Source organism: Halichoerus grypus, chromosome 1 (assembly GCF_964656455.1).
Source record: "Halichoerus grypus chromosome 1, mHalGry1.hap1.1, whole genome shotgun sequence".
NCBI lineage: Eukaryota > Metazoa > Chordata > Mammalia > Carnivora > Phocidae > Halichoerus > Halichoerus grypus.
In genome coordinates this window covers 34,592,301-34,615,813 of record NC_135712.1, presented here as the reverse complement: position 1 = coordinate 34,615,813, position 23,513 = coordinate 34,592,301, and the positions used below count along the sequence as shown (strand labels likewise).

Genomic DNA, 23,513 nt, shown 5'->3' with positions numbered 1-23,513 from the left:
CTAGGAGTTTTATAGTTTCAGGTCTTATGTTAAGGTCTTTCATTAATCCATTTTGAGTTTATTTTCATATATGGTGTGAGAAAATGGTCCCGTTTCAGACTTTTGCATGTAGCTGTCCAATTTTCCCAATACCATTTATTGAAGAGACTGTCTTTTCCTCTTTGTATCATTTTGTCCCCCTTTTCATAGATTCATTGATCATATAAGCATGGGTTTATTTCTGGGCTCTCTATTCTGTTGCAATGGTCTATGTATCTGTTTTTGAGCCAGTACCATGCTGTTTTGATTATAACAGTTTTGTAGTACAGTTTGAAATCAAAAGAGCTAAGATATCACTTAACTTTTAGTCATCATGTATCCTTAGCCTTCTTCAACTGGTGATAGTGTGTCTTTCCTTCTTCTTCATATCCTTCACAATTTTTAAGAATATTGATCAGCTATTCTGTAAACATCTTTGAATTGGTTTTGTCTGATATTTACTTATAATCAGAAATTCTCAATTTTTTTTGAAGAACATCTCAGCAATGAAATGTGCTTCTCATCACACCATATCAAGGGTTATATCACAACATGTCTTATTACCAGTGGTGTTAATTTTTTTCACTTGTTTAAGGTGGAATCTAACAGGTTTCTCTACTGTAAAGTTCCTGTTTTCTGTTTCCATATTCTTTTATTTGGAAGCAAGTAACTAAAGTCTAACACATATTCGGGTGGAAGAGAATTAAGCTCCACCTCCTGGAGGGAGAATAATTTATTTAGAATTTTTCTGAAGGAAGACTTTTCCCTTCTCCCTCATTATTTTGTCAATCAATTATGTATATTCGGATGTACTTGTGAATATTTGCTTTGTTCTTTGAGTTATAAATACTGTTACAGGTATAGCCCAAAGATATTTCAGGTTTGGTTAGGGACAACCTCAATAAAGCAATATTGCAATAAAATGAGTCCAGTGAATTTTTTTGGTTTCCCAGTGCATGTGAAAGTTATGTTTATACTATATTGTAGTCTATTAGGTGTACAAAAGCATTATATCTACAAAATGACATGACAATTAAAAAATACTTTATTGCGAAAAAATGTTACCCATCATATGAGCTTTCCCCAAGTTGTAATCTTTTTGCTGCTGGAGGGTCTTGCTTTGATGTTAATGGTTACTGACTAATCAGGGTGGTGGTTACTTAAGGTTGTGGGTGACTATGGCAATTTCTTAAAATAAGACAACAATACATTTTGCTGAATTAATTGACTCTTTCTTTCATGAACAATTTCTCTGTAGCATGTGATGTTGTTTGATAGTATTTTGCCCACAACAGAACTTATTTTAAAATTGGAGTCAATCCGCTCAAACCGAGCCCCCCACTGCTATATCAACTAAGTTTATGTGCTACTTTAAATTCTTTGTTGTCACTTCAATAATCTTCAAAGCATCTTCACCAGAAGTAGATTCCATTTGAAGAAACCAATTTCTTTGTTCACCCAAAAGAAGGAACTCCTCATCTGTTCAAGTTTTATCATGAGATCGCAGCAATTCAGCAATCTTCAGGCTCCCATTCTAATTCTAGTTCTCCTGCTATTTCCACAACATCTGCAGTAACTTTCTTCGCTGAAGACTTGAACCTCTCAAAGTCAACCATGAAGATTGGAATGAATTTCTTCTAAAGTTGATATTTTGACTTCTTCCACTGAGTCACAAATGTTCTTAATGGCATCTAGAAGGGTGAATCCCTTCCAGAAAGTTTCCAATTGACTTTTCCCAGATCCATCAGTAGAATTACTATCTCTGGCAGCTATAGCCTTATAAAAATGCACTTCTTGGGGCACCTGGGTGGCTCAGTCAGTTAAGTGTCTGCCTTCAGCTCGGCATGATCCCAGGGTCCTGGGATCGAGCCCTGCATTGGGAAGGGAGTCTGTTTCTCCCTTTCCCTCTGCCTCTCCCCCCACTTGTGCTCTCTCATTCACTCTCTCTCTCTCAAATAAATAAATAAAATAAAATCTTTTTTTATAAATAGTAAGATTTGAAAGTCAAAATTACTCCTTGGTCCTTGGGTTGCAGAATGAATGTTGTGTTGACAGGCATGAAAACAACATTAATCTCCTTGTACACCTTCATCAGAGCTATTAGGTGACTAGGTGCATTGTTAGTAAGGAGTAATGTTTTGAGAGGAATCTTTTCTTTTTCCCCTGAGCATTAGGTCTCAACAGTAGACTTAAAATATTTAGTAAACCATGTTGTAAAGAGATGTGCTGTCATCCAAGCTTTGTTTTCCCATTTATAAATCACAGACAGAGTAGACTTAGAGTAATTCTTAAGAACCCTAGGATTTTCAGAATGATAAATGAGCATTGGCTTCAACTTCAACAAGAGTTAGCCTTTCCAGCCAGGCATTGACTTCTCCTCTCTAGCTATGAAAGACCTAGATGGCATCTTCTTCCAATAGAAGGCTATTTCGTCTACACTAAAAATCTACTGTTTAGGGTAGCCACCTTCATTAATTATCCTAGCTAGATCTTTTGGATGATTTGCTGTAGTTTCTACATTAGTACTTGCTGCTTCACCTTGTACTTTGATGTTAAGGAAATAGCTCCTTCCCTTAAACTTCAGGAACCTGCCTTAGGTAGCTTCAAGCTTTCCTTCTGCAGCTTCTGCTCTCTCAGCCTTTATAAAATTAAAGAAAGTTAGGGCCTTGCTCTAGATTAGGCTTTGGCTAAAGGGAACACTGTGGCTGGCTTGATCGTCTAACCAGACCACTAAAACATTCTCCAAATCAGCAATAGAGCTGTTTGTTTCACTTTCTTATTATTCATGTGTTCACTGGGGTATCACTTTAAATTTCCTTCAAGAACTTTTCCTTTACATTCATAAATTGGCTATTTGACATAAGAAACCTAGTTTTTGGCCTAGCTCAGCTTTTGACATGCCTTCCTCACTATGCTTAATAATTTCTAGCTTTTGATTTAAAGTGAGAGACATGTGACTCCTCCTTTCACTTGATCACTTAGGGGTCATTGTAGAGTTATTCATTGGCCTGATTTCAATATTGTTGTGTCTCAAGAAATAGGAGACCTAAAGAGAGAGAGACTGATAAAGAATGGCCAGTCAGTGGAGAAGTCAGAACATACACACTTACCTATTAAGTTCACCATTTTATGTGAGTGTGGTACATGGCACCCCAAAACAATTACAATAGAAATATCAAAGATCACTGATCACACAGATCACCATAACAAATATAATAAGAAAAAAGTTTGAAATATTGTGAGAATTACCAAAATGTGACACAGAGACACAAAGTGAGCAAATGCTGTTGGAAAAACGTCACCAATAAACTTGCTTGAGGCAGGGTTGCCATAGACTTTCAATTTGTAAAAAATGCAGAATCTGTGAAGTACAATAAAGTACAATAAAATGAGGTTTGCCTATACTAGTAAGAGGCCAACACTACTATTATTTATTTTGTTGCTCAAAAGATTCGGCTTTGACTATTGGGGACTCTTTCTGGTTGGTTCCTATGTCTTTTTTTTTTTCTGTACCTAGTTAATTTCCTGATTTTTTAAAAATTTTTTACTGTTATGTTAATCCCCATACATTACATCATTAGTTTTTGATGTAGTGTTCCATGATTCATTGTTTGTGCGTAACACCCAGTGCTCCATGCAGAACGTGCCCTCTTTAATACCCATCACCAGGCTAACCCATCCCCCCACCTCCCTCCCCTCTAGAACCCTCAGTTTGTTTCTCAGAGTCCATAATCTCTCATGGTTCATCTCCCCCTCCAATTTCCCACCCTTCATTCTTCCCCTCCTGCTATCTTCTTTTTTTTTTTCTTAACATATATTGCATTATTTGTTTCAGAGGCACAGATCTGAGATTCAACAGTCTTGCACAATTCACAGCGCTAATCACAGCACATACACTCCCCGGTGTCTATCACCCAGCCACCCCATCCCTGCCACCCCAGCCCCCTCGGTTTGTTTCCTGAGATTAAGAATTCATCATGTCAGTGAGGTCATATGATACATGTCTTTCTCTGATTGACTTACTTTGCTCAGCATAACACGCTCCAGTTCCATCCACGCCGTTGCAAATGGCAAGATCTCATTCCTTTTGATGCCTGCATAATATTCCATTGTATATATATACCACTTCTTCTTTATCCATTCATCTGTTGATGGACATCTTGGCTCTTTCCACAGTTTGGCTATTGTGGACATTGCTGCTATAAACTTTGGGGTGCACATACCCCTTCAGATCCCTACATTTGTATATTTGGGGTAAATACCCAGTAGTGCAATTGCTGGATCATATGGTAGCTCTATTTTCAACTTTTTGAGGAACCTCCATACTGTTTTCCAGAGTGGCTGCACCAGCTTGCATTCCCACCAACAGTGTAGAAGGGTTCCTCCATGAATTTTTTTAATTCTTCTTTAATTTCCTGGTTGGCCCATTCATTCTTTAGTAGGATGCTCTTTAGCCTCCATGTATTTGAGTTCTTTCTGACTTTCCTCTTGTGATTGAGTTCTAGTTTCAAAGCATTGTGATCTGAAAATATGCAGGTAATGATCCCAATCTTTTGGTACCAGTTGAGACATGATTTATGACCTAGGATGTGATCAATTCTGGAGAATGTTCCATGGGCACTAGAGAAGAATGTGTATTCCGTTGCTTTGGGATGGAATGTTCTGAATATATCTGTGAAGTCCATTTGGTCCAGTGTGTTATTTCCTTGTTGATCTTTTGCTTAGATGATCTGTCCATTTCAGTGAGGGGGGTGTTAAAGTCCCCCACTATTATTGTATTGTTGTCAATGTGTTTCTTTACTTTTGTTATTGCCTTATATAATTGGCTGCTCCCATGTTAGGGGCATAGATATTTACAATTGTTAGATCTTCTTGTTGGATAGACCCTTTAAGTAGGATATAGTGTCCTTCCTCATCTCTTATTACAGTCTTTGGTTTAAAATCTAATTTGTCTGATATAAGGATTGCCACCCCAGCTTTCTTTTGGTGTCCATTAGCATGGTAAATGGTTTTCCACCCCCTCACTTTCAATCTGGGGGTGTCTTTGGGTCTAAAATGAGTCTCTTGCAAACAGCATTTCTATGGGTCTTGTTTTTTAATCCAATCTGATAGCCTGTGTCTTTTGATTGGGGCATTTAGCCCATTTACATTCAGGGTAACTATTGAAAGATATGAATTTAGTGCCATTGTATTGCCTGTAAGGTGACTGTTACTGTATATTGTCTGTGTTCCTTTCTGGTCTATGTTGCTTTTAGGCTCTCTCTTTGCTTAGAGGACCCCTTTCAATATTTCTTGTAGGGCTGGTTTCGTGTTTGCAAATTCCTTTAGTTTTTGTTTGTCCTGGAAGCTTTTTATCTCTCCTTCTATTTTCAATGACAGCCTAGCTGGATATAGTATTCTTGGCTGCATATTTTTCTCATTTAGTGCTCTCAATATATCATGCCAGTCCTTTCTGGCCTGCCAGGTCTCTGTGGATAGGTCTGTTGCCAATCTAATGTTTCTACCATTGTAGGTTACATATCTCTTCTCCCGAGCTGCTTTCAGGATTTTCTCTTTGTCTCTGAGACTCATAAGTTTTACTATTAGATGTCGGGGTGTTGACCTATTTTTATTGATTTTGAGATGGGTTCTCTGTGCCTCCTGGATTTTGATGCCTGTTTCCTTCCCCAAATCAGGGAAGTTCTCTGCTATAATTTGCTCCAATATACCTTCTGCCCCTCTCTCTCTTTCTTCTTCTTCTGGGATCCCAATTACTCTAATGTTGTTTCGTCTTGTGGTATCGCTTATCTCTCAAATTCTGCCCTTGTGATCCAGTAGTTGTTTATCTCTCTTTTTCTTAGCTTCTTTATTTTCCATCATTTGGTCTTCTATATCACTGATTCTTTCTTCTGCCTCATTTATCCTAGCAGTTAGTGCCCCCATTTTTGATTGCACCTCATTAATAGTCTTTTTGATTTCGACTTGGTTAGATTTTAGTTCTTTTATTTCTCCAGAAAGGGTTTCTCTAATAACTTCCATGCTTTTTTCAAGCCCAGCTAGTATCTTTAAAGTGATGATTCTGAACTCTAGATCTGACATCGTACTAATGTCCGTATTGAGTAGGTCCCTGGCAGTCGGTACTACCTCTTGTTCTTTTTGTTGAGGTGATTTTTTCCATCTTGTCATTTTGTCCAGAGGAGAATAGATTAATGAGGGAACAAAATGCTAACAGGGTAACAACATCCCCAGAAAATATACTCTAAACAAATCAGAAAAGACCTGAAGCCAGGGGAAAAGAAAGGGAAAGAAAGAAAAAAGAAAAAGAAAAAGATAAAGATAAAAACAGAACAAAACAAAAAAAAACAGAATATGATCAAATATGATCAGGCTGGTGCATAGATCAGTGCCACACACTAGATTTTGGGTGTATTTTGGTCTGTTAGAAGAAAGTGCCTCCCAAAATTTTAAAGAAAGAAAAACTTATATATGTACAAAAAGAAGGGTTGATATGATGAAGGGATGGAGTATGACTGTAAAGATGAAAATTATAAAAAATTTTATAAAAGGAATTGATAAGAAGTTGTTTGAAAAAAGAAAGAAGAGGATTTAAAAAAAAAGAAAAAAAAAGGGAGAGAATGTGATCAGGCATGAGAGTAGAACAAAACCATACACTAAAAATTTAGGGTATATTTTGATCTGTTAGAAGAAACTATCTCAAAATTTTAAAGAGAGAACAACTTATATATATATGCCAAAAATAAGGGTAACTACTATGAAGGGATAGAATATGACTCTAAAAATGAAAAATAAAAATGTTTTTGAAAAAAAGGGATTGATAAGATGTTGGTTGAAAAAGGGAAAAAGAAAAATTCAGAAAAAAAAAAAAGACAGTTAAAAAAAATTAACTTTGAAAGACTAAAGAATCATGGTAAAAAAGCCATGGATTCTATGTGCAGTATTCCCCTAGTGCTGGAGTTCTGCCATTCTCATTGATCGGTAAACTTGTTCTTGGCTGGCTGTTCTTGCTGATCTCCTGGGGGAGGGGCCTGTTGCTGTGGTTCCCAAATGTCTTTGCCGGAGGTGGAATTGCCCCGCCCTTGCCGGTCTGGGCTAAGTAATCTGCTCAGGTTTGCTCTCAGCAGCTTTTGTTCCCTGCAAGCTTTCCCTACACCTTTGGAGGAGGAGAGTGAAAATGGCGGCCTCCTAATCTCCGCCCCGGAGGAGTCAAGAACTCGGGGTCCCGCTCCTCAGTGAGCCTCCAGAGAAAAGCAGTCAATCATTCCTGTCTCCCCAGTCTCCGGCCGCACTCCGTGCTCACCCAGCCTGTGACCGCGCATTTCTATCTCTGGAACACGACCCCATGTGGAGTCTCCAAACCCAGCAGATCCCTGCGGTGCGCTCCCGCACTGCTCCTCCCGGGGGAGGAAGGGGAGTCTCCCCAGATCTGCCCCTTGTTGGGTCCCTGCTGGAGGAGCAGTGGCCCGACTGTGCCACAGATCACGGTTTATGGCAACCCCGAGCTGAGAGCCCGCTCCTCAGCTCCGTCTCTGCAGCCGGCTTCCCCGCTCCAATACCTGGGAGCTCTGCCACACTCAGGCACCCCCGGTCTTTCTGTGACCCCGAGGGTCCTGAGACCACACTGTCCCACGAGGGTTCCACCCCCCACTTAGCCACTGGAGCGACGTCCCTCAGCAGAGCCGACTTCTCAAAGTTCTGATTTTGTGCTCCGCTGCTCTATCACTCACCAGTAGCCGCTGACGGAGGCCCCCTCCCCTGCCGTCTATCCTCCCGAATATCGCCTCGGATTCACTTCTCCGCACGTCCTACCTTCCAGAAAGTGGTCGCTTTTCTGTTCAGAGAGTTGCTGCTATTCTTTTCTTCGATCTCCTGTTGAGTTCAGAGGTGTTCAGAATGGTTTGATCCCTATCCAGCTGAATTCCTGAGACCAGATGAAATCCAGGTCTCCTACTCCTCCGCCATCTTGCTCTGCCCCCTGTTCTATGTCTTTTTTGACATGCTCTCATAGTCGTCTCTGTCTCCTCCTCCTCCTTCTTTTCTTCTTCCTTTTCTTTTTCTCCTTCTTCACACTCTCTTTCTGGCACTATTAAATGCTCCAGGTTTATCTTGCATTTTCTCTACTCAGCCCTAGAATCAGCCATTTCTTCAAGGATCCCAAGTTCTTTTTGTTGGAGAATGGCGTCCAGAAACTAAGATCTAAGTGCTGGGTATGCTTGTTGTTACAGCAATGTCACGGCCTCCATGTCCTCTCAGCAGACAGAGCTAAGAAATATATGTGTTATACAAATCCATTTATACACATTTTTAAAAATATATTTATCTCTTTGTGGGTGTGTGTAGGGGGGGTAGGTGAGCTCATATCACTATCCCTGAATTTAAATTCAGAACCACAGGGTTTATTCTATCCTTACCCCATTGCTTATTTGTAACTTCTATCTCTGATGGCATGAAACCTGGCTCCAGCTATCTACAATTTATTTACTTATTTGCTCAAGCAATTGTGGTATACATGCAGAGCAGTCTTAGAATTCTTAGTCCATACTGCTGTGAAAAATAAATTTACCCACTAGAACATAGTGTTTATGTACAGTTCTTTTTGTTTTTAGCCTTATAGTATCCAGTCAAAACAATATTTTCTGAATTTAATTTAGGTTAGCTTCTTTTTTTTCTTCAATAATGTGGTTTCAAAGAGAATTCTCTTGAGTAAAAAACACAATATAGGTGATATGGAATTTAGAAATGTAATGTTGCAAAAGTTCATTTTGAAGATGATTGTTGTTAATTTTTACAGAAGCAGTATTCTAAAGCATTATAATTCATCATAATTATAACTCACCTCAATACTATCAGAGCTCTTTGTTTTTTAAGTGAGGCAATTACAACATTATACCAAGTCCTACTGGAGTGAAAGCAGAGTTGGGGAAGATTACCTGCTGTGACTTGTATTAGATACAGCCACAAGAGCACAACTCTGCCTCCTCCCCTCTAAATTAATTGAGTTGCGTTGGTCTGCTACCCTTCTTGTCATGGTCTTGATATCGTATTTGAATGTCATATCTTCCCAATGACATGCTTTACTATATCTATATTATAGAAAATGAAATGGAGGTTCTGAAAGTGACTTGTCCAAGGTCATATGGCTTATAAATGGTAGAGCTGAGACTAGAGTTCAGTCGTGTTTAAAGTCAAAAATATGAAAAATTATCATATTGTTAGAACTTCATGTCCTGCAGAAGAATACAGTGTGGCTGGGTTCATGCTTAAAACACCCACATATTTTGCTTTACTAAATGGACATTTCTGTAGTATTTGAGTCATCCATTGCTTATTTCTTTATTGTCAGTTGGTTCAATCTATGCAACTCTAAAGACATTTCTACCTAAAGAATATAAAGAGGGTCCTATTCTAGTCAACTTTCTCATACTTTACAGTTTGTCTTTTGTCTCTAAATAACTTGGCATGGTTATCTTACAATGCAGTTTGAATAGATTGGCTCTACTTGAATAATTTAGCTTTGACCTTGAACATGTGAAATGAAAGTGCAATTTCATTAAAATATTCGAAGTCAATATAATTCCTATTCCATTTTTGCTTTGTTTCATTTATGAGGATTTGGGAGTGTCTAGTATGTAATCATGGGGACACTTGCACATAAAAAATTTTCTGAGACTAGTCTGGTTCTATCTAGTACAGGCTTATCAAAGAAAAGGTTCTTCCTTCCTTCCTTCCTTCCTTCCTTCCTTCCTTCCTTCCTCCCTCCCTCCCTCCTTCTCTTCCTTCCTTCCTTCCTTCCTTCCTTCCTTCCTTCCTTCCTTCCTTCCTTCCTTCCTTTCTTTCTCTTTCTTTCCTCTTCCTATAACCAGTCATGGATTGATAGCTTCTTAAAATAAAATTAAAATATTTTCCTAAAGAAATAAAAATTTTAAAATACCAAATACAAGGCCCAATTTCTTATGATTATATTTTTCAAATTGATATTGAAGTTTCTAAACACTTTTTCTCAATTCCTGTATTTTTCTGTTTGTGGGTTGGTCACAAGCATTTGTTTACCAGCATTGATCTATGGACCATATTGGTCACTGGTTAGAGGATTCCCTTAGAAATTCTAACCTCATGTCCATCACATTCCAAGTCAGGTTTCACTGACATATTCCACCCCCCCCCCCCCCAGGAAGTGTATTAACTATCCTCAAGATCTCAATACTTTCTTATTTTTGTACTAATCTAAGTTATTGGAAAGCATTGTATATGGAAGACATTATTCTTCTTTGCTATAGTATTGCCTTTGCAGAAATATAAATGTTACCATTTATTAAGTCATTGTTATATGTTACATATGGTTGTAAATATCTTATATGTATTATATGTATTAAGTCACTTAATCCCTCAATATGAAAGCAGGTACTATTATCATTCCCACTTTATAGAAACGGAAACTGAGGCACAAAGAAATTGACTTCCCATGATCACAGTTAGTGAGTAGCAGTGTTGAGATCCAAACTCAGGCAGCCTGGTTCCTAAGTCTGTGTCCTGGCCTTATCATACTGCTATCCATAAGAAGAAACCATTTGGAAAGGTCCTTGTGTTTATCTAAAATTGGCTTCCGAGGGGTACATGGGTGAGTCAGTCAGTTAAGCATCTGCCTTCACCTCAGGTCGTGATCTCAGGGTCCTGGGATCAAGCCCTGCATCGCACTCCCTGCTCAGTGAGGAGTCTGCTTCTCCCTCTCCCTCTACCCCTCTCTCCGCTCATGCTCTCTCTCCCTCAAATAAATAAATAAAATCTTTAAAAAAAAATAAAAATAAAATTGGCTTCTGAGTACATGATCCAAAAGTTTCCTCAATACCTATCACTTATGGAGCCATGTTTTTTCTTTTTTGGGTTTTTATTTAAATTTCAGTTAGTTAATGTATGTTGTAGTAATTAGTTTCAGTAATAGAACTTTATGACTCATCACTTACATATAACACCCAGTGCTCACCACAACAAGTGCACTCCTTAATACCCATCACCCATTTAACCCATCTCCCTGCTAACCTCTCCTCCAGCAAACCTCATTTTGTTCTCTATAGTTAAAAGTCTGTTTTCTGATTTGCTTCCCTCTTTTCTCCCCCCACCCCCATGTTCGTTTTGTTTCTTAAATTCCACATATGAGTGAAATCATATGGTATTTGTCTTTCTCTGACTTATTTTGCTTAGTATAATACACTCTAGTTCCATCCACATTGTTGCAAATGGCAAGATTCCATTCTTTTTAAAAAATTTTTTTTATTTAAATTTAATTTAGTTAACATATAGTGTATTATTAGTTTCAGGGGTAGAATTTAGTGATTCATCAGTTACATATAACAGCAGGTGCTCATTACATGAAATGTGCTCCTTAATGCCTATCACCCAATTACCCCATCCCCCCACCAATCTCCCCTCCAGCAACCCTCAGTTTGTTGCCTATAGTTAAGAGTCCCTTATGGTTTGCCTCCCTCTCTGTTTTTGTTTTGTTTTATTTTTCCTTCCCTTCCCCTATGTCCATCGGTTTAGTTTCTTAAATTCCACATGAGTGAAATCGTATGGTATTTGTCTTTCTCTGACTGACTTATTATTATTTTTTTTAAGATTTTATTTATTTATTTGACAGAGAGAGACACAGCGAGAGAGGGAACACAAGCAGGGGGAGTGGGAGAGAGAGAAGCAGGCTTCCCGTGGAGCAGGGAGCCCGATGTGGGGCTCGATCCCAGGACCCTGGGATCATGACCTGAGCTGAAGGCAGACACTTAACGACTGAGCCACCCAGGCACCCCCCGACTGACTTATTTTGCTTAGTTCTATTCATGTTGTTGCAAATGGCAAGATTTCATTCTTTTTGATGGCTGAATAATATTCTATAGATAGATGACAGAAGATAGATAGATATAGATATTTATCACCTCTTCTTTATCCATTCATCAGTCAATGGATGTTAGGGGTCTTTTGATAATTTGGCTATTGTCAATAATGCTGCTATAAACATCAGGGTGCATGTGTCCCCTCAAATCAGTATTTTTGTGTCCTCTGGGTAAATACCTAGTAGTGCAATTGCTGGATTGTAGGGTAGTTCTATTTTTAACTTTTTGAGGAAACTCCATACTGTTTTCCAGAGTGGCTATACCAGTTTGCATTCCCACCAACAGTGTAAGAGGGTTCCCCTTTCCCCACATCCTCACCAACACTTATTATTTCCTGTGTTGTTAATTTTAGCCCTTCTGACAGGTATGAGGTGACATCTCATTTTCTAGAGCCATTTCTAACTAGAAGAGACAATTTAAAGCTTATAGAATTATAAAAATGTACTATCTTTCCTCTTTGCTTTTCCTACTGGGCACCAGAGAACTAAGGTCTGAACTCAAATGCCATAGATTTTCTCTATTCCAAGATTTTTTTGTTTTGTTTTTTGCTTTTGTCATGTATTCTTTTACATATTCAAAGAATTTTTTTAAAAGACTTTATTTATTTATTTAAGAGAGAGAGCACATGCACAAGCGGGGCAGAGGGGCAGAGGGAGATGGAGAAGCAGACTCACCTCTGAGCAGGGAGACTGATGTGGGGCTTGATTCTAGCACGTTGGGATCATGACCTGAGCTGAAGGCAGACTTAACTGAATGAGCTACCCGGGGTCCCCCCACCCCAAGTATTTTTATTAGCCACCTCAAATACCTTTTTTTTTTTTTTTGAAGATTTTATTTATTTATTTGACAGAGAGACAGTGAGAACAGGAACACAAGCAGGGGGAGTGGCAGAGGGAGAAGCAGGCTTCCTGCCGAGCAGGGAGCCCGATGTGGGGCTCGATCCCAGGACCCTGGGATCATGACCTGAGCCGAAGGCAGACGCTTAACGACTGAGCCACCCAGGCGCCCCTCAAATACCTTTCGTTAAATAGATGGTATATAAATATGCCAATTAATGTCCTAAAACAGTTCTTCTCTCCTGATTTAAATAACAAAAGTATATTCCCTAGTAGTTTTGGAGATCAGTTGTCTGAAATCAAGGTGTCAGCAGGGCCATATATCTTCTGGAGGCTCTAGGGAGAATCCATTCTTTACCTCTTCCAGTTTCTGGTGCCTACTGATACTCTTTGACTTATGTCTGTATCACTCCAATCTCTGCCTTCACCATCACTTTACTTCCTCCTCTTGTGTCTGTCTGCTCTGCATGTCTCTTCTAAGGACACTATCATTGGATTTAGGAACCAGATAATCTAGATATCCAGGATGATCTCCTCATCTCAAGTTCCTTAACTTAATTATGTCTGCAAAGACCCTTTTCCCAAATAAGTTAACATTCACAGTTTCTGGGGATTCGGACATGGGCATATCTTTTGGGGAGCCACCACTCAAGCCATCATAATAGGTGATGGTAGTTGCATGAGGCTTTAATCCATGGGCTTTGGACTTAAATTTTATATGTAAAAAGTCTTTTTATTTTTTTGTCCACTTCCTGGCTCTTTGTTTTGTTGTGGACCAGTTAAGTTTGCCAGGGACCTGGGTTTCATTCAGGTAAGGTTGATAGATAGACGGTGTTTTAAATTTCATCTAATTTTTGTCTTGAAGTCTTAAAGAACTCTTCTACATATTTGTCTTCATATTCATCTTTCTGAGAGGTAGGATAAAATAGTTCTTAAAATCATAGAGTAAAAGTGTACCTGGAGTCAGATCCTGACTGACTCTTACTAGCTGTATTACCTTAAGCAATTTTCTTCATCTCTATGTACCTTTATCATAGGGTTAACTAAAGGGTTTTACACATACACACCCCACCACATAATGGTTAAAACAGTGCCTCGCCTCTGGAAAGCAGTGTGTTATTATTATTAGCTATTATTGTAAAGAAGCACTACAGTCTTCTTTAGAATAAGTTCATTATGATCAGCTCAGCTATCTGATCCTTTCTTACAAGATTTTATGCCTAAAAAGTTTGCAAAATTTTCAAATAAGGAGCAATCTAGAAGTACTGAAAATTTCACATATATAAAATAATCACCGGAGATAACATAAAGGCATAAAGGAAGCCGGTAACTCCTAGTGAAATAAAAACTGCCATTTTGATTGGGTAGGTCTGAGACCAAAGAAAATTGTTTAAGTTCTAGTGGGGAGGACAAGATGTTCAGAGGATTTGTCACAAAAGTGAGAGCCTTTCACCTTTAGGTCACTGATTCTCAACCAACTTGGGACAAAAGTAATTGAAAATCATTATCATCTAAAAATCATTAAGTACTGTCTCTGAAAAAAAGTTGTTTGCCTCACATTGACTTCCAGGCAGTGACAATTACCATCACATTGAACACCCAGCACTTGGCCATCTAAGTAGAGAGGTTAGAGGTGGTGAACAAGTCTGACGATAAAATGACAATCCGTACCTCCAGGGTCCTCTGAGAGGCTTGGCAGGTGTAGAGGAGAAGTTTCGCTGGTTACTGCCTCTGCTGAATTTAATCCAGAAATAAGTGGATATAAGTTTGGAGACTTACACCATAAAATCACTTTAAATGTATAATTCAATGATTTTTGGTAACTTATAGAATTGCTTTAAATGTATAATTCAGTGATTTTTGGTAACTTATAGAATTGTGTAACCTTTGCCTCATCCAGTTTTAGAACATTTTAATGGAGGAATTTAAAGGAATATATATCCAGTTAGGCATTGTAGTGACATCCTAATAGTCTCTCTGCTCCCATTCTTGTATTCCTATAATCCATTTTCCATAGAGAAAATATTTTTTTAAATGCAAATCAAATTAAATGTTTTCTGCTCAAAACCCTTCAATAGCATCCTATCATAGTTAAATTAGAGCTTCTACATGACCAAACAGCTGCCTAGCTCTCACACTTTACTTCTTGGTATTCTTCTTCTCACTAGACAGCAAGTACACCAGAATTCTTTTTCTGTGACTAAATCAACTCATTCCCCATTGCAAACTCTTTACTTGCAATGTTCTTCCTCTCATGGCTTGTTCCTTGTCATTATACTTAGCTTAAATGTCAGTTCTGAGAGGCCCTCCTTTACCACCAGAACTAAAGCAGACATATTAGCTTAATTTTAATTCTCTACTTTTATTACTATTGCATTTATTACAATTGGGCATTTATGGATTTTGAGAAGCATTTCTTATGTTAGTTGACATTCTCTCCCCCCACACCCCATGTAAGCTTTATGACAACTGGGACTTGTCTTGTTTACCATTTAATCCCAGTACCTAGGAGACTGAACTGGCTGTCACATGGGACTTCATTAAGTACTTGCTCAATAGTGAGTAAGAGAGAATAGGTTCCCTGCTCTCTTGGAGTTTACATTCTAAAGGGGGAGATCAATATGTAAAATAGAAAGAGAGAAAAAAAAAAAACACCTAAATTTTGTTAATTGCTGCATAGGAGAGAAAGTGCTGTAACAGATGCTGAAGATCTTACTTAAGCAGTGGAAGCAGAGGCTTCTCAAGATGAGTTGACATTTATGCTGAGATCTCAAGGAATGCTGGGAAGAAACCAGCCATGTAGAGCTGAGTCACGAAGAGAATTCCCAACAGAAAAGGGCACATAAAAGGTCTCAAAGGCTACAAAGTTCTCAGTGAGTCCCAGGAACGTCAGTATTTATAAAGAATAGTAAAGCCTGATAAGATGAAAAAAGGTGATGAGAAAAGTGGTGGAAACATAGTCAGGGACCAGATTACACAAGGCTTGTTAGGGAATGGTAAGAAGTTTATATTTAACTCTGAGTGAACCAGCATGTCATTTAAGTTGTATCTTTTATTCCTTGGGTAGAGCCTTACTATTCAAACTGTGCCCCTAACCAGCAACAGCTGCATGTTAAAATTGCAGAATCTGAGGTACCACCCAGAACTGAATGAGACTAAGTACTTTTAGTGACATCGTCAAGGGATTTATATGCACATTAAAGCTTGAGAAACACCAGACAACGGATTAGAGGTGAGAAACAGTAAAGAGGGAAACCAGTTAGATATGTTAGTCCAAATGAGAGGCTGCTTGTATGAGTGACAGCACAAAGGATGGGAAGGCTCATTTAGGGTGTGTTTTGGAGATAGTTGGTTAGGTCTTCTAGCCAGCTAAATGGAGATTTCAGTAGGCAGATAGTGATACAAACCTGGATTTCTGAGAAAAGTTTAGGATTGGAGATACAGATTTGTGGGTCTATTAGGTAACTTGCTTCTGAGTTTCAAGTGTTATTTTACAGTGTTTTATATTTTACTAGCATTTGCATGTTGTCATCTTCATGGAAAGTAAGACATGCCTTTCTGAAGGTTGTCCAAGTCCTCCACTCTTTGACTTTGAGGTCCTCTGTTGCTAGGTATCGCTCCTTTATTAACCCTTTCACAAAAAATGTTTTGAATGTTTTAAAATTCAAGGCCAATGCTAATCAACACTCTTCCTTCTCCATACCCGTCTTAACTGGGAAAGAGACTCAAAGTCTCTCCAGTTCCTAGGTTCAAAGCAATTTGGAAACTCTTGGGTTGGTGGGTCCAATTCTCTCCATGTACATACAATTTTGTATTCTCCAAAAAGAATCATTGAGCTAGAAGTCAGTTAACGGGAATGAAAGAACATAAGGAAGTTCCAATTGGGGAAGTTTACATAGGCTTCCCCCTTCTTAAGCCAAGAGGAAGAGAGATTTTTTGCATTAGCACTTCATTAGTACGTGGTACAGTTGAAATCCAATTTAATGTTCTTCCCTATACCATTTGTCTTATCAAGGATAGTTCTGTTTAATCGTTGAAAAACATCTGTTAACAATTATAAACTAAGGCAAAAGGTGTTTTTGTTTTTACCTTTCTTTTATTTCTTTTTGAGGTGTGGTAAATGGGCAAAGTTCTTGCCATGGTTTCAATTCTCAGCTACTGGCAACCCAGAGAATAGTACCAGAACATTATAGTATCCCTGGGACCATTCCGCGATCCTGACTTTTTTGGTTAATTCATGCAACAGGAAAAACCTACAGGAGTTCTAGTTAGGCAATGGTGTGAATATTCTCAAAGGTATTACTGTACCCATACTCGACTGTTCCCCTCAGTGAATTTGATCTGTGTGCAATACTGCCCCAACAACAAATTCTCAGAACTCTGAGAAGGTCCCCTCCAAGAAAACCACACATCCATTCGAAAAGGATGCCACCAGTAGGAGTTGTTTACAGAAGAAAAGCTGAGGGCTAGCTCTGGAGCCGAGTACGGGTCAGGGTAAGGGAGGGCAAGGCTGAGAGCTAAGGCGGCTGGCGGCCGGGATCCGCCCGCCAGGGTGGACTTGGCCCAGCCGGGAAGAGGTTGGGGAGGAAGGGGCAGGTCTCCCCAGCCTTCAGGTGCTAGCCGCGTGAGTGGGCGGAGGGCCCTGGGCGCCCAACAGCGCCCCCCTCCCCACTTCGGGAGGTGCGTCCGGGAATCACCCTGGGTCCCGCTCCGCCCCGCCGCCGGGGGAGGAGGAGAAGGGGGGAAAGGAGGGGGGGGCAGACGGCAGTTCTCTTCCGCTATAAAGGGCCCTGGGCCGCCGAAGCTCGCCTCAGCGTCCTCCGGCTCCGCCTTCGCCGCCTTCCTCCCAGCTTGAGCTCCAGTTCCCGCTCAGGTTCCAATCGACCCTCTCGGGCTCGGCTACTCGGGCTGTAGCAGAAGATGGCGGCTTCCGACGCTCGGGCCGACTGCCCCGAAGCGGCGCTGGCTGCAGCCCTGGCGGACGTGCCGGAACTAGCTCGACTTCTGGAGATCGACCCGTACCTGAAACCCTTCGCCGTGGATTTCCAGCGCAGGTACCGCCTGACGCCACCTCAGCACTCGTCCCCCCCATCCCCCTTCTCCTCTAAGCGGGACAGACTGCCTTCCAGGCGCGGGCTCCAGGCTCGGTCCGCCCCTCGGCCCGTGTTCGCGCAGGCCCCGCCCCTAGCGGCCCCGCCCCGCCCCGCCCCGTGCTGGCCCGCCCCCGACCTTGGAGGGTAACAACTTCTTTGGGTGGGCGTAGGGTTGACCTCGTTACTTGGATCCAGTGGCTTCCAGAGTAGTGGTGTGGTAACTCTGGCCCCCGGACTAGACGTGGCAGCGCTGAATAAACTTCCCTCATCCCTTCTCCCTTCCTTCCGAATCCGCGGTTTTGCGCCATTGCGTACGTGCTTTGGCTCCCAGCACTAGTTTCCTCAGGTGCGAAACCGAGAGAGGCAAAGCCACTGCAGGTTTTCTGACCTTCCCATTCACAGTGTTGCCCTGTGAATTAACGTGTGCATAGCACCCGGCGTGTGTAATCGCGCGTTTACAATTTTTGTTTATTTCATTGCAAATACTGTGATTTTACATCCAACAGGACTCTTTCAGGCAGTTTTTGTTCTTCCCTTAGTATTTCCTCTCTCAGGGAAGATTAAGCGTATCTTGAACACTTTATTTCCCGACCCCGCGGGCCGGCATTGATGAGTAAACGTACGGCAACGTTTGTCAGCGACACTTGTCTGTGTTTGGTATTGCCATCCCGGAGAGGGAGAGGGGCCCGGAAAGCCAAACTTCTAGAAGCCGATTTAGGAGCTTTAGCTTTAGTTTGTTCCCTATCGTGCTACAGTAAATTGCTTTAGCACAGTTAAGTTGCTGGGATAATAATTCTAGTAGTCCGCTCAACTTCAGAGGTACAGTTTTTAAGATTAAAATAGTTGTTATACTAGTGATAGTAGTTACATTTGTGAGATAAGCACATTGTGATTTAATGGTTTCTGCCCATGTAGCCAAGTGACTCCAGGAGGAAAACTACCATGGCAAAAGAATATACATAGTCACATTTTCAAGTAATAGAAAATGGCCATTATTTATGATTTTATTTATTTATTTGACAGAGAGAGAGCACAAGCAGGGGGAGGGAGAGGGAGAAGCAAGCCCAATGCGGGCTCAATCCCAGTATCCTGGTATCATGACCTGAGCGGAACGTAGAGGCTTAACTGCCTGAGCCACCCAGGTGCCCCAGAAAAATGGCCATTTAGTTATTGGCAAGAAGCAGTATTAGGGGGTAATGAAACAGGGTTGATCTGGAATTTGGGAAAAAAATCTTAAGTTCACGACTTGGAATTGCAACTGTTTATTAAGGATTCCCTATGAACAAAAGAAGTTGGGGACACAAAGTTCAATATAACATCTCATTGCAGAGCTTGTATATCCTAATGAATGAGCCCTCCTCAAAGTAGTCACCTTGAGCTGTTGCTCAGTTAATCAGGTTATTGGGCCCATACACAGCCTTATGAAATTGCTTTCAGTATTTACAATTTATGCTTTCAGAGTGACTGAGTGCATAATCTTCATGGTTCAAAATTGGATTTAGAAATAGTCAAAAAATCTTAGAGCAAAAGATGGTGGTCAGACTTTTTTGATGTGCTTATTAATGATGATCCTAATTTATTTGTATGCTTTGTAAATGACAAAGACATTTCTAAAAGAAGACTTGTGGGATGTTTTGTTTGTTTCCCTACCTTCTTTAAAACAAAAAGATCACAGCAGACAAACAACCCTTGTTAAGTGTTCCTTTCATGTAATTCAATTCAACTCCATTGGGATTGAAGCAGTTATGATCCTCTTTCGTGGTTTGTCAAAATTAATGGGAGGGTCAAAGGCCCAAATAAGGAAGTGAGGGCAATCCAGTGTCCTTGGTGAAAAGGCTGGTCCAGTGGGCCCTTGTGCCTCACTCTGACCTGGATTCTACTTCTGGACTTGGTTCTGAGTAATTGCCATTTTCCAGCACACATGTTCCATTTAGGCATATCAAATAGTAATTTGGCATTTGGCAGTAGCAATTTTTATTTACTGTTAACATGTGAAGAATAAAAAAATTCTTCCCTCGTGCAGTTTGGTCCTGGTTACTTTTTCGATTTTCTGTTTATTTCTAATAACCCACTGGTGCATTGTGTCTTTGGCCTAACATAGATATACAGCCAGTCATTCAGGTGCAAAGTAGAACTTTAAGGAGTGAAGAAAATTTAGGGCACAAACAATGGTATTTAAGAATGGTGGTGGGGGAGGTAGTTTCCTGTCTTTGATGGACTGTCTCATCCTTTCCCAACGAAAGCATCTTCGTTAACAATTCTGTTATGTACATTTGTTGTTCTTGTTTACCTTTTCTGTAACTGTAAGAATGTCAGATCAAGTGTGAGGATTAATGAATTACTCTGTGACATAAAATAAAAATTAGTACATTAGTGCGTGTGATAGTCCCGATGATGTCTCATTGATTACCTTCTAAGATGGGATTTTCCTTTTGGCTGTCCTTTTTTTCACCTGTTATTTATACTGCAATTAGTTGCTGTGATCATAATTTCAAAATCTTGGTGTTTTAAAACAATAAGGTTAATTGTCCCTATATTACATACCAATGTGTGTCAGTCTCTCTTGGTCATCACTCAAGGATTTAGGATGATGAAAGCTTCGTTTTTTGAAACATGCTGCTATAATGTTAGCTGTAGGGAATACAGAACATGTTAAACTATGCACTGTTTCTTACAGCTTTTCCCAAAGAGTGAGTCACTTCTGCTGATACATTATATTGGCCAGTGTAAGTCAAATGTGACTTTTGAGCCATGTGTGTGAAACAGAGAATTGACATTTGTGAACAACTTAAAGAACAACACAGTTGCAAAAGCACTTGTCTATACCCTCTGTTTAAAGTTTATATAGTATTTTTAGATTTTAATGTAATACTGATGACAAAACCACGAGGCAGGAAGGGTTTTTATTTTTCATGACTTACAGCTGAAGAACCTGAGATTTGGTCAAGGTCAAGTGCTTAAATTCACATGGCTAGTAGTACTGCAGGTGGGATTAATCTTTCTTTCTAGAACTATTTTCAGCAAGTTTCACAAACAGTGACTTCTTGGTAATTTAGTGGATACCTCTTTCCTTCTTTATCTCTAGCATTGGACATTTTGGGCCACTTCTTGTATCCTTGAAGCCATGAAAATCTTTTGCTTTTCTTCTGTTACCTCTGATGGTTTTTCCTCTCTTTCTGACCATTTAACATAAGAGATTCTAAGGGCTCTTCCCTATGTCCTTTTATGTATGTCTGCTTATATACTTTCCCTAGACATTCTCCTCCATCCCATGGATTCCATTTATGTACTGAGGCTACCCACATCTATCTTCACCCTCAGATCTCCTGGTCTTGGTCATATTTATGAATACCTTCATTTTGATGTCCTAGAAGTGCAAAACTCAACATGCATAAACCAAACTTAGCGTTTTTCATCCCAAACCTGTTTGTCCCTTTATACCCTATCTCTGTGTGTGGTATCTTTATCTACCAACTGCTCAAGCCTAAAAAACTTAACACTTATCCTTAATTCTCACCTCTTCTTTCTTCTTATCTCCAAGTAGAGTTGATTATAGTTCCTAACTCTTTTTCAACTACATGCCACTTTATATTCTTACTGCTATCATCCTACTCAAGTTGCTAACATCTCTAGCCTGGTTTACAAAAACAGCCTCATTGTTGCTCCCCCTTTTCAGATTTCCTCAACAATTCCCCGTAGCTTTTAAGGTATAACACAGACTACTTCTCATGATGTGCAAGATTCTGTATTATCTGGTCTCCATCTACCTTTTTAGCCTCATTTTTGGACCTTCCTTCTCACTCTGTACCATCTAACCAGAGGGGGCCTAAGGGTCTAGAGAGGCAACTCAGATGTCCGAGAGCCATTCTATAAGGGGCACTAAAATATCACTAGAATAAATTGGAAACATACCCATTTTACGCATGTACCCCTTTTTAAATATTGAAGATTTTCATTTCTTTGTGTGGTCTCACAAGAAGGTAGGGGTCTAGAAAAATCACGAATAAAAGGCAAGAGATTAAGAACCGGAAACATTTTTGATTTTTATCAGAAGTGACTCCTTTAGCTCAGTGGAAATGAATTAATAAGTGAACCCTTTTATATATTTTTATTAATATAATTTTCCTCTACCCCATTAAATAGATCTTTAACAAATGTTTAAAGGGTGTCAGTTGGCAATGTGCCAGAATATTATTCTGTGTTGGAAGCCACATGTTTTGGTCTAGACATGGTTCCAGCTGTGCTTTTGTACCTGCTGTTCGCTCTGTTTTATGCATACTTTGCTTCTATCTTATATGTTCCTATACGTGCTTCTGGAAGCAGTTTACAGATATATACCTTCCCTGATTTCTCCCCATCCTTATATCTTCTTCCAGGCTGGCTGAGGAGCCTCACTTCTTGTCTACCACCTTGAACACCCCCTCCTAAGGATGTTCATCCACTGTAATGTAGTTGTCTTTCTGCCCTTTTGTATCCCTGGCTAGATCGTTTGCTCCCATGGGTGGGCACTTTCTCTGTATTGTTTATTTACTATTGTCTTCTCAGTCCATAGAACCATACTTGGCTTATAGGAAACAGGATAGTATTTGCATGAATGTGATCTGAGTCTATTTATTTTTCTCTTTTTTCATAATAATGAATCTCAGGTCAACCTACTTTAAGCTAAAAATGTGGGGAGTGCTAGGATGAAGACAGAAGAAACGGTAGTTACCAGAGGATTATGTATGACAGTCTAGGGAAGGGAAATATATGTTCAAGTAAAGAGCTAAAGATAACTAGTGAAAATCAAGAAAATCATTATTAATTAGATATTTCCACAGAGCCTAAAGGCTTAGTCACTGAAAGGATATACAGTTTGAGAGAGCCTGATGTCAAATTGTGTGCCCAAGAAGGGGAGGAGAGGTTTTTGTGACCCTAAAAGTGTTACAATTACAGTGAACATCACCATTTTGTTGGAAATGAAAATAGCTTTTACATTGGTACCTAATCAGAGTTAGAAAGTACTTTGGATTTGGTTGGTGTGTCAGCAGCCACACCAAAAATTGATTCTCACAGCACAGAAGTTTTATATCATAGCTGCATGATGCACTTTTTTCTCAGTGCCTGGCCAAGTTGTTGGCTCTGAGGAAAGTCAAATGTCAGTGATTCTAGAAGGCAGGGAAAAAAATCTAAAGATTACAAGATGTATCTTGCCCACTCTTCTGTACTAGTAGATTTATTTGCCCTTTGCAGCTGAGATCTGTACTAACTCCAGTTACTCCCAAATTTTCTACAGTGATGGGCAAGAGGCTCTGACCTCTTTTCATTTTCAAAGTGCCTTAAAATGACTTGATGGAGCATTTTGGTTTAGTTTAGGCTCTGGTGCCTGCTGTCCCACCTCCTGAGAAATGACTCTTTATGTGATAACTTCTTAGAGGATTCGGTTCAGCTCCCACCAAGCTGGTCCTAGTTAGTCAGCGAGATGTTAATATAGTCCCTGTGAAATGTCCTATAGTTTTAGACTGATAAGAATATCATGCTGCTGTTATTTGAAAGCATGTATTAAACTTCAATTATACATTTATAGATATTAAAGGAAAACATGAAAGTGTTTTCATTGGAGAGAATTGCTGCTACCAGTTCATTCAAAAGTTAAGTTTATTTTTTACTAAAGAGTACATTCTCTTCTTGTGATGTCTACCTGTCGG

At 39.8% G+C, this 23,513-nt stretch overlaps 1 protein-coding gene across 7 annotated transcripts in view; it reads left to right on the top strand.

Moving 5' to 3' along the window:
- The first annotated feature begins 17,278 nt into the window (after positions 1–17,278).
- Positions 17,279–23,513, top strand: part of GBE1 (1,4-alpha-glucan branching enzyme 1) — a 278,711-nt gene continuing 272,476 nt past the window's right edge. For 6 of the 7 annotated variants that reach the window (XR_013442827.1, XR_013442829.1, XR_013442854.1 and 3 more), the window contains exon 1: positions 17,279–17,787. Coding sequence is in view for 1 of the 7 variants with exons in the window: in XM_078059397.1 (XP_077915523.1) it covers positions 17,654–17,787 (134 nt within the window). In the remaining 6 variants the exon portion in view is untranslated. The remainder of the gene's footprint in view (positions 17,788–23,513) is intronic. The other variant, XM_078059397.1, reaches the window with a different exon arrangement.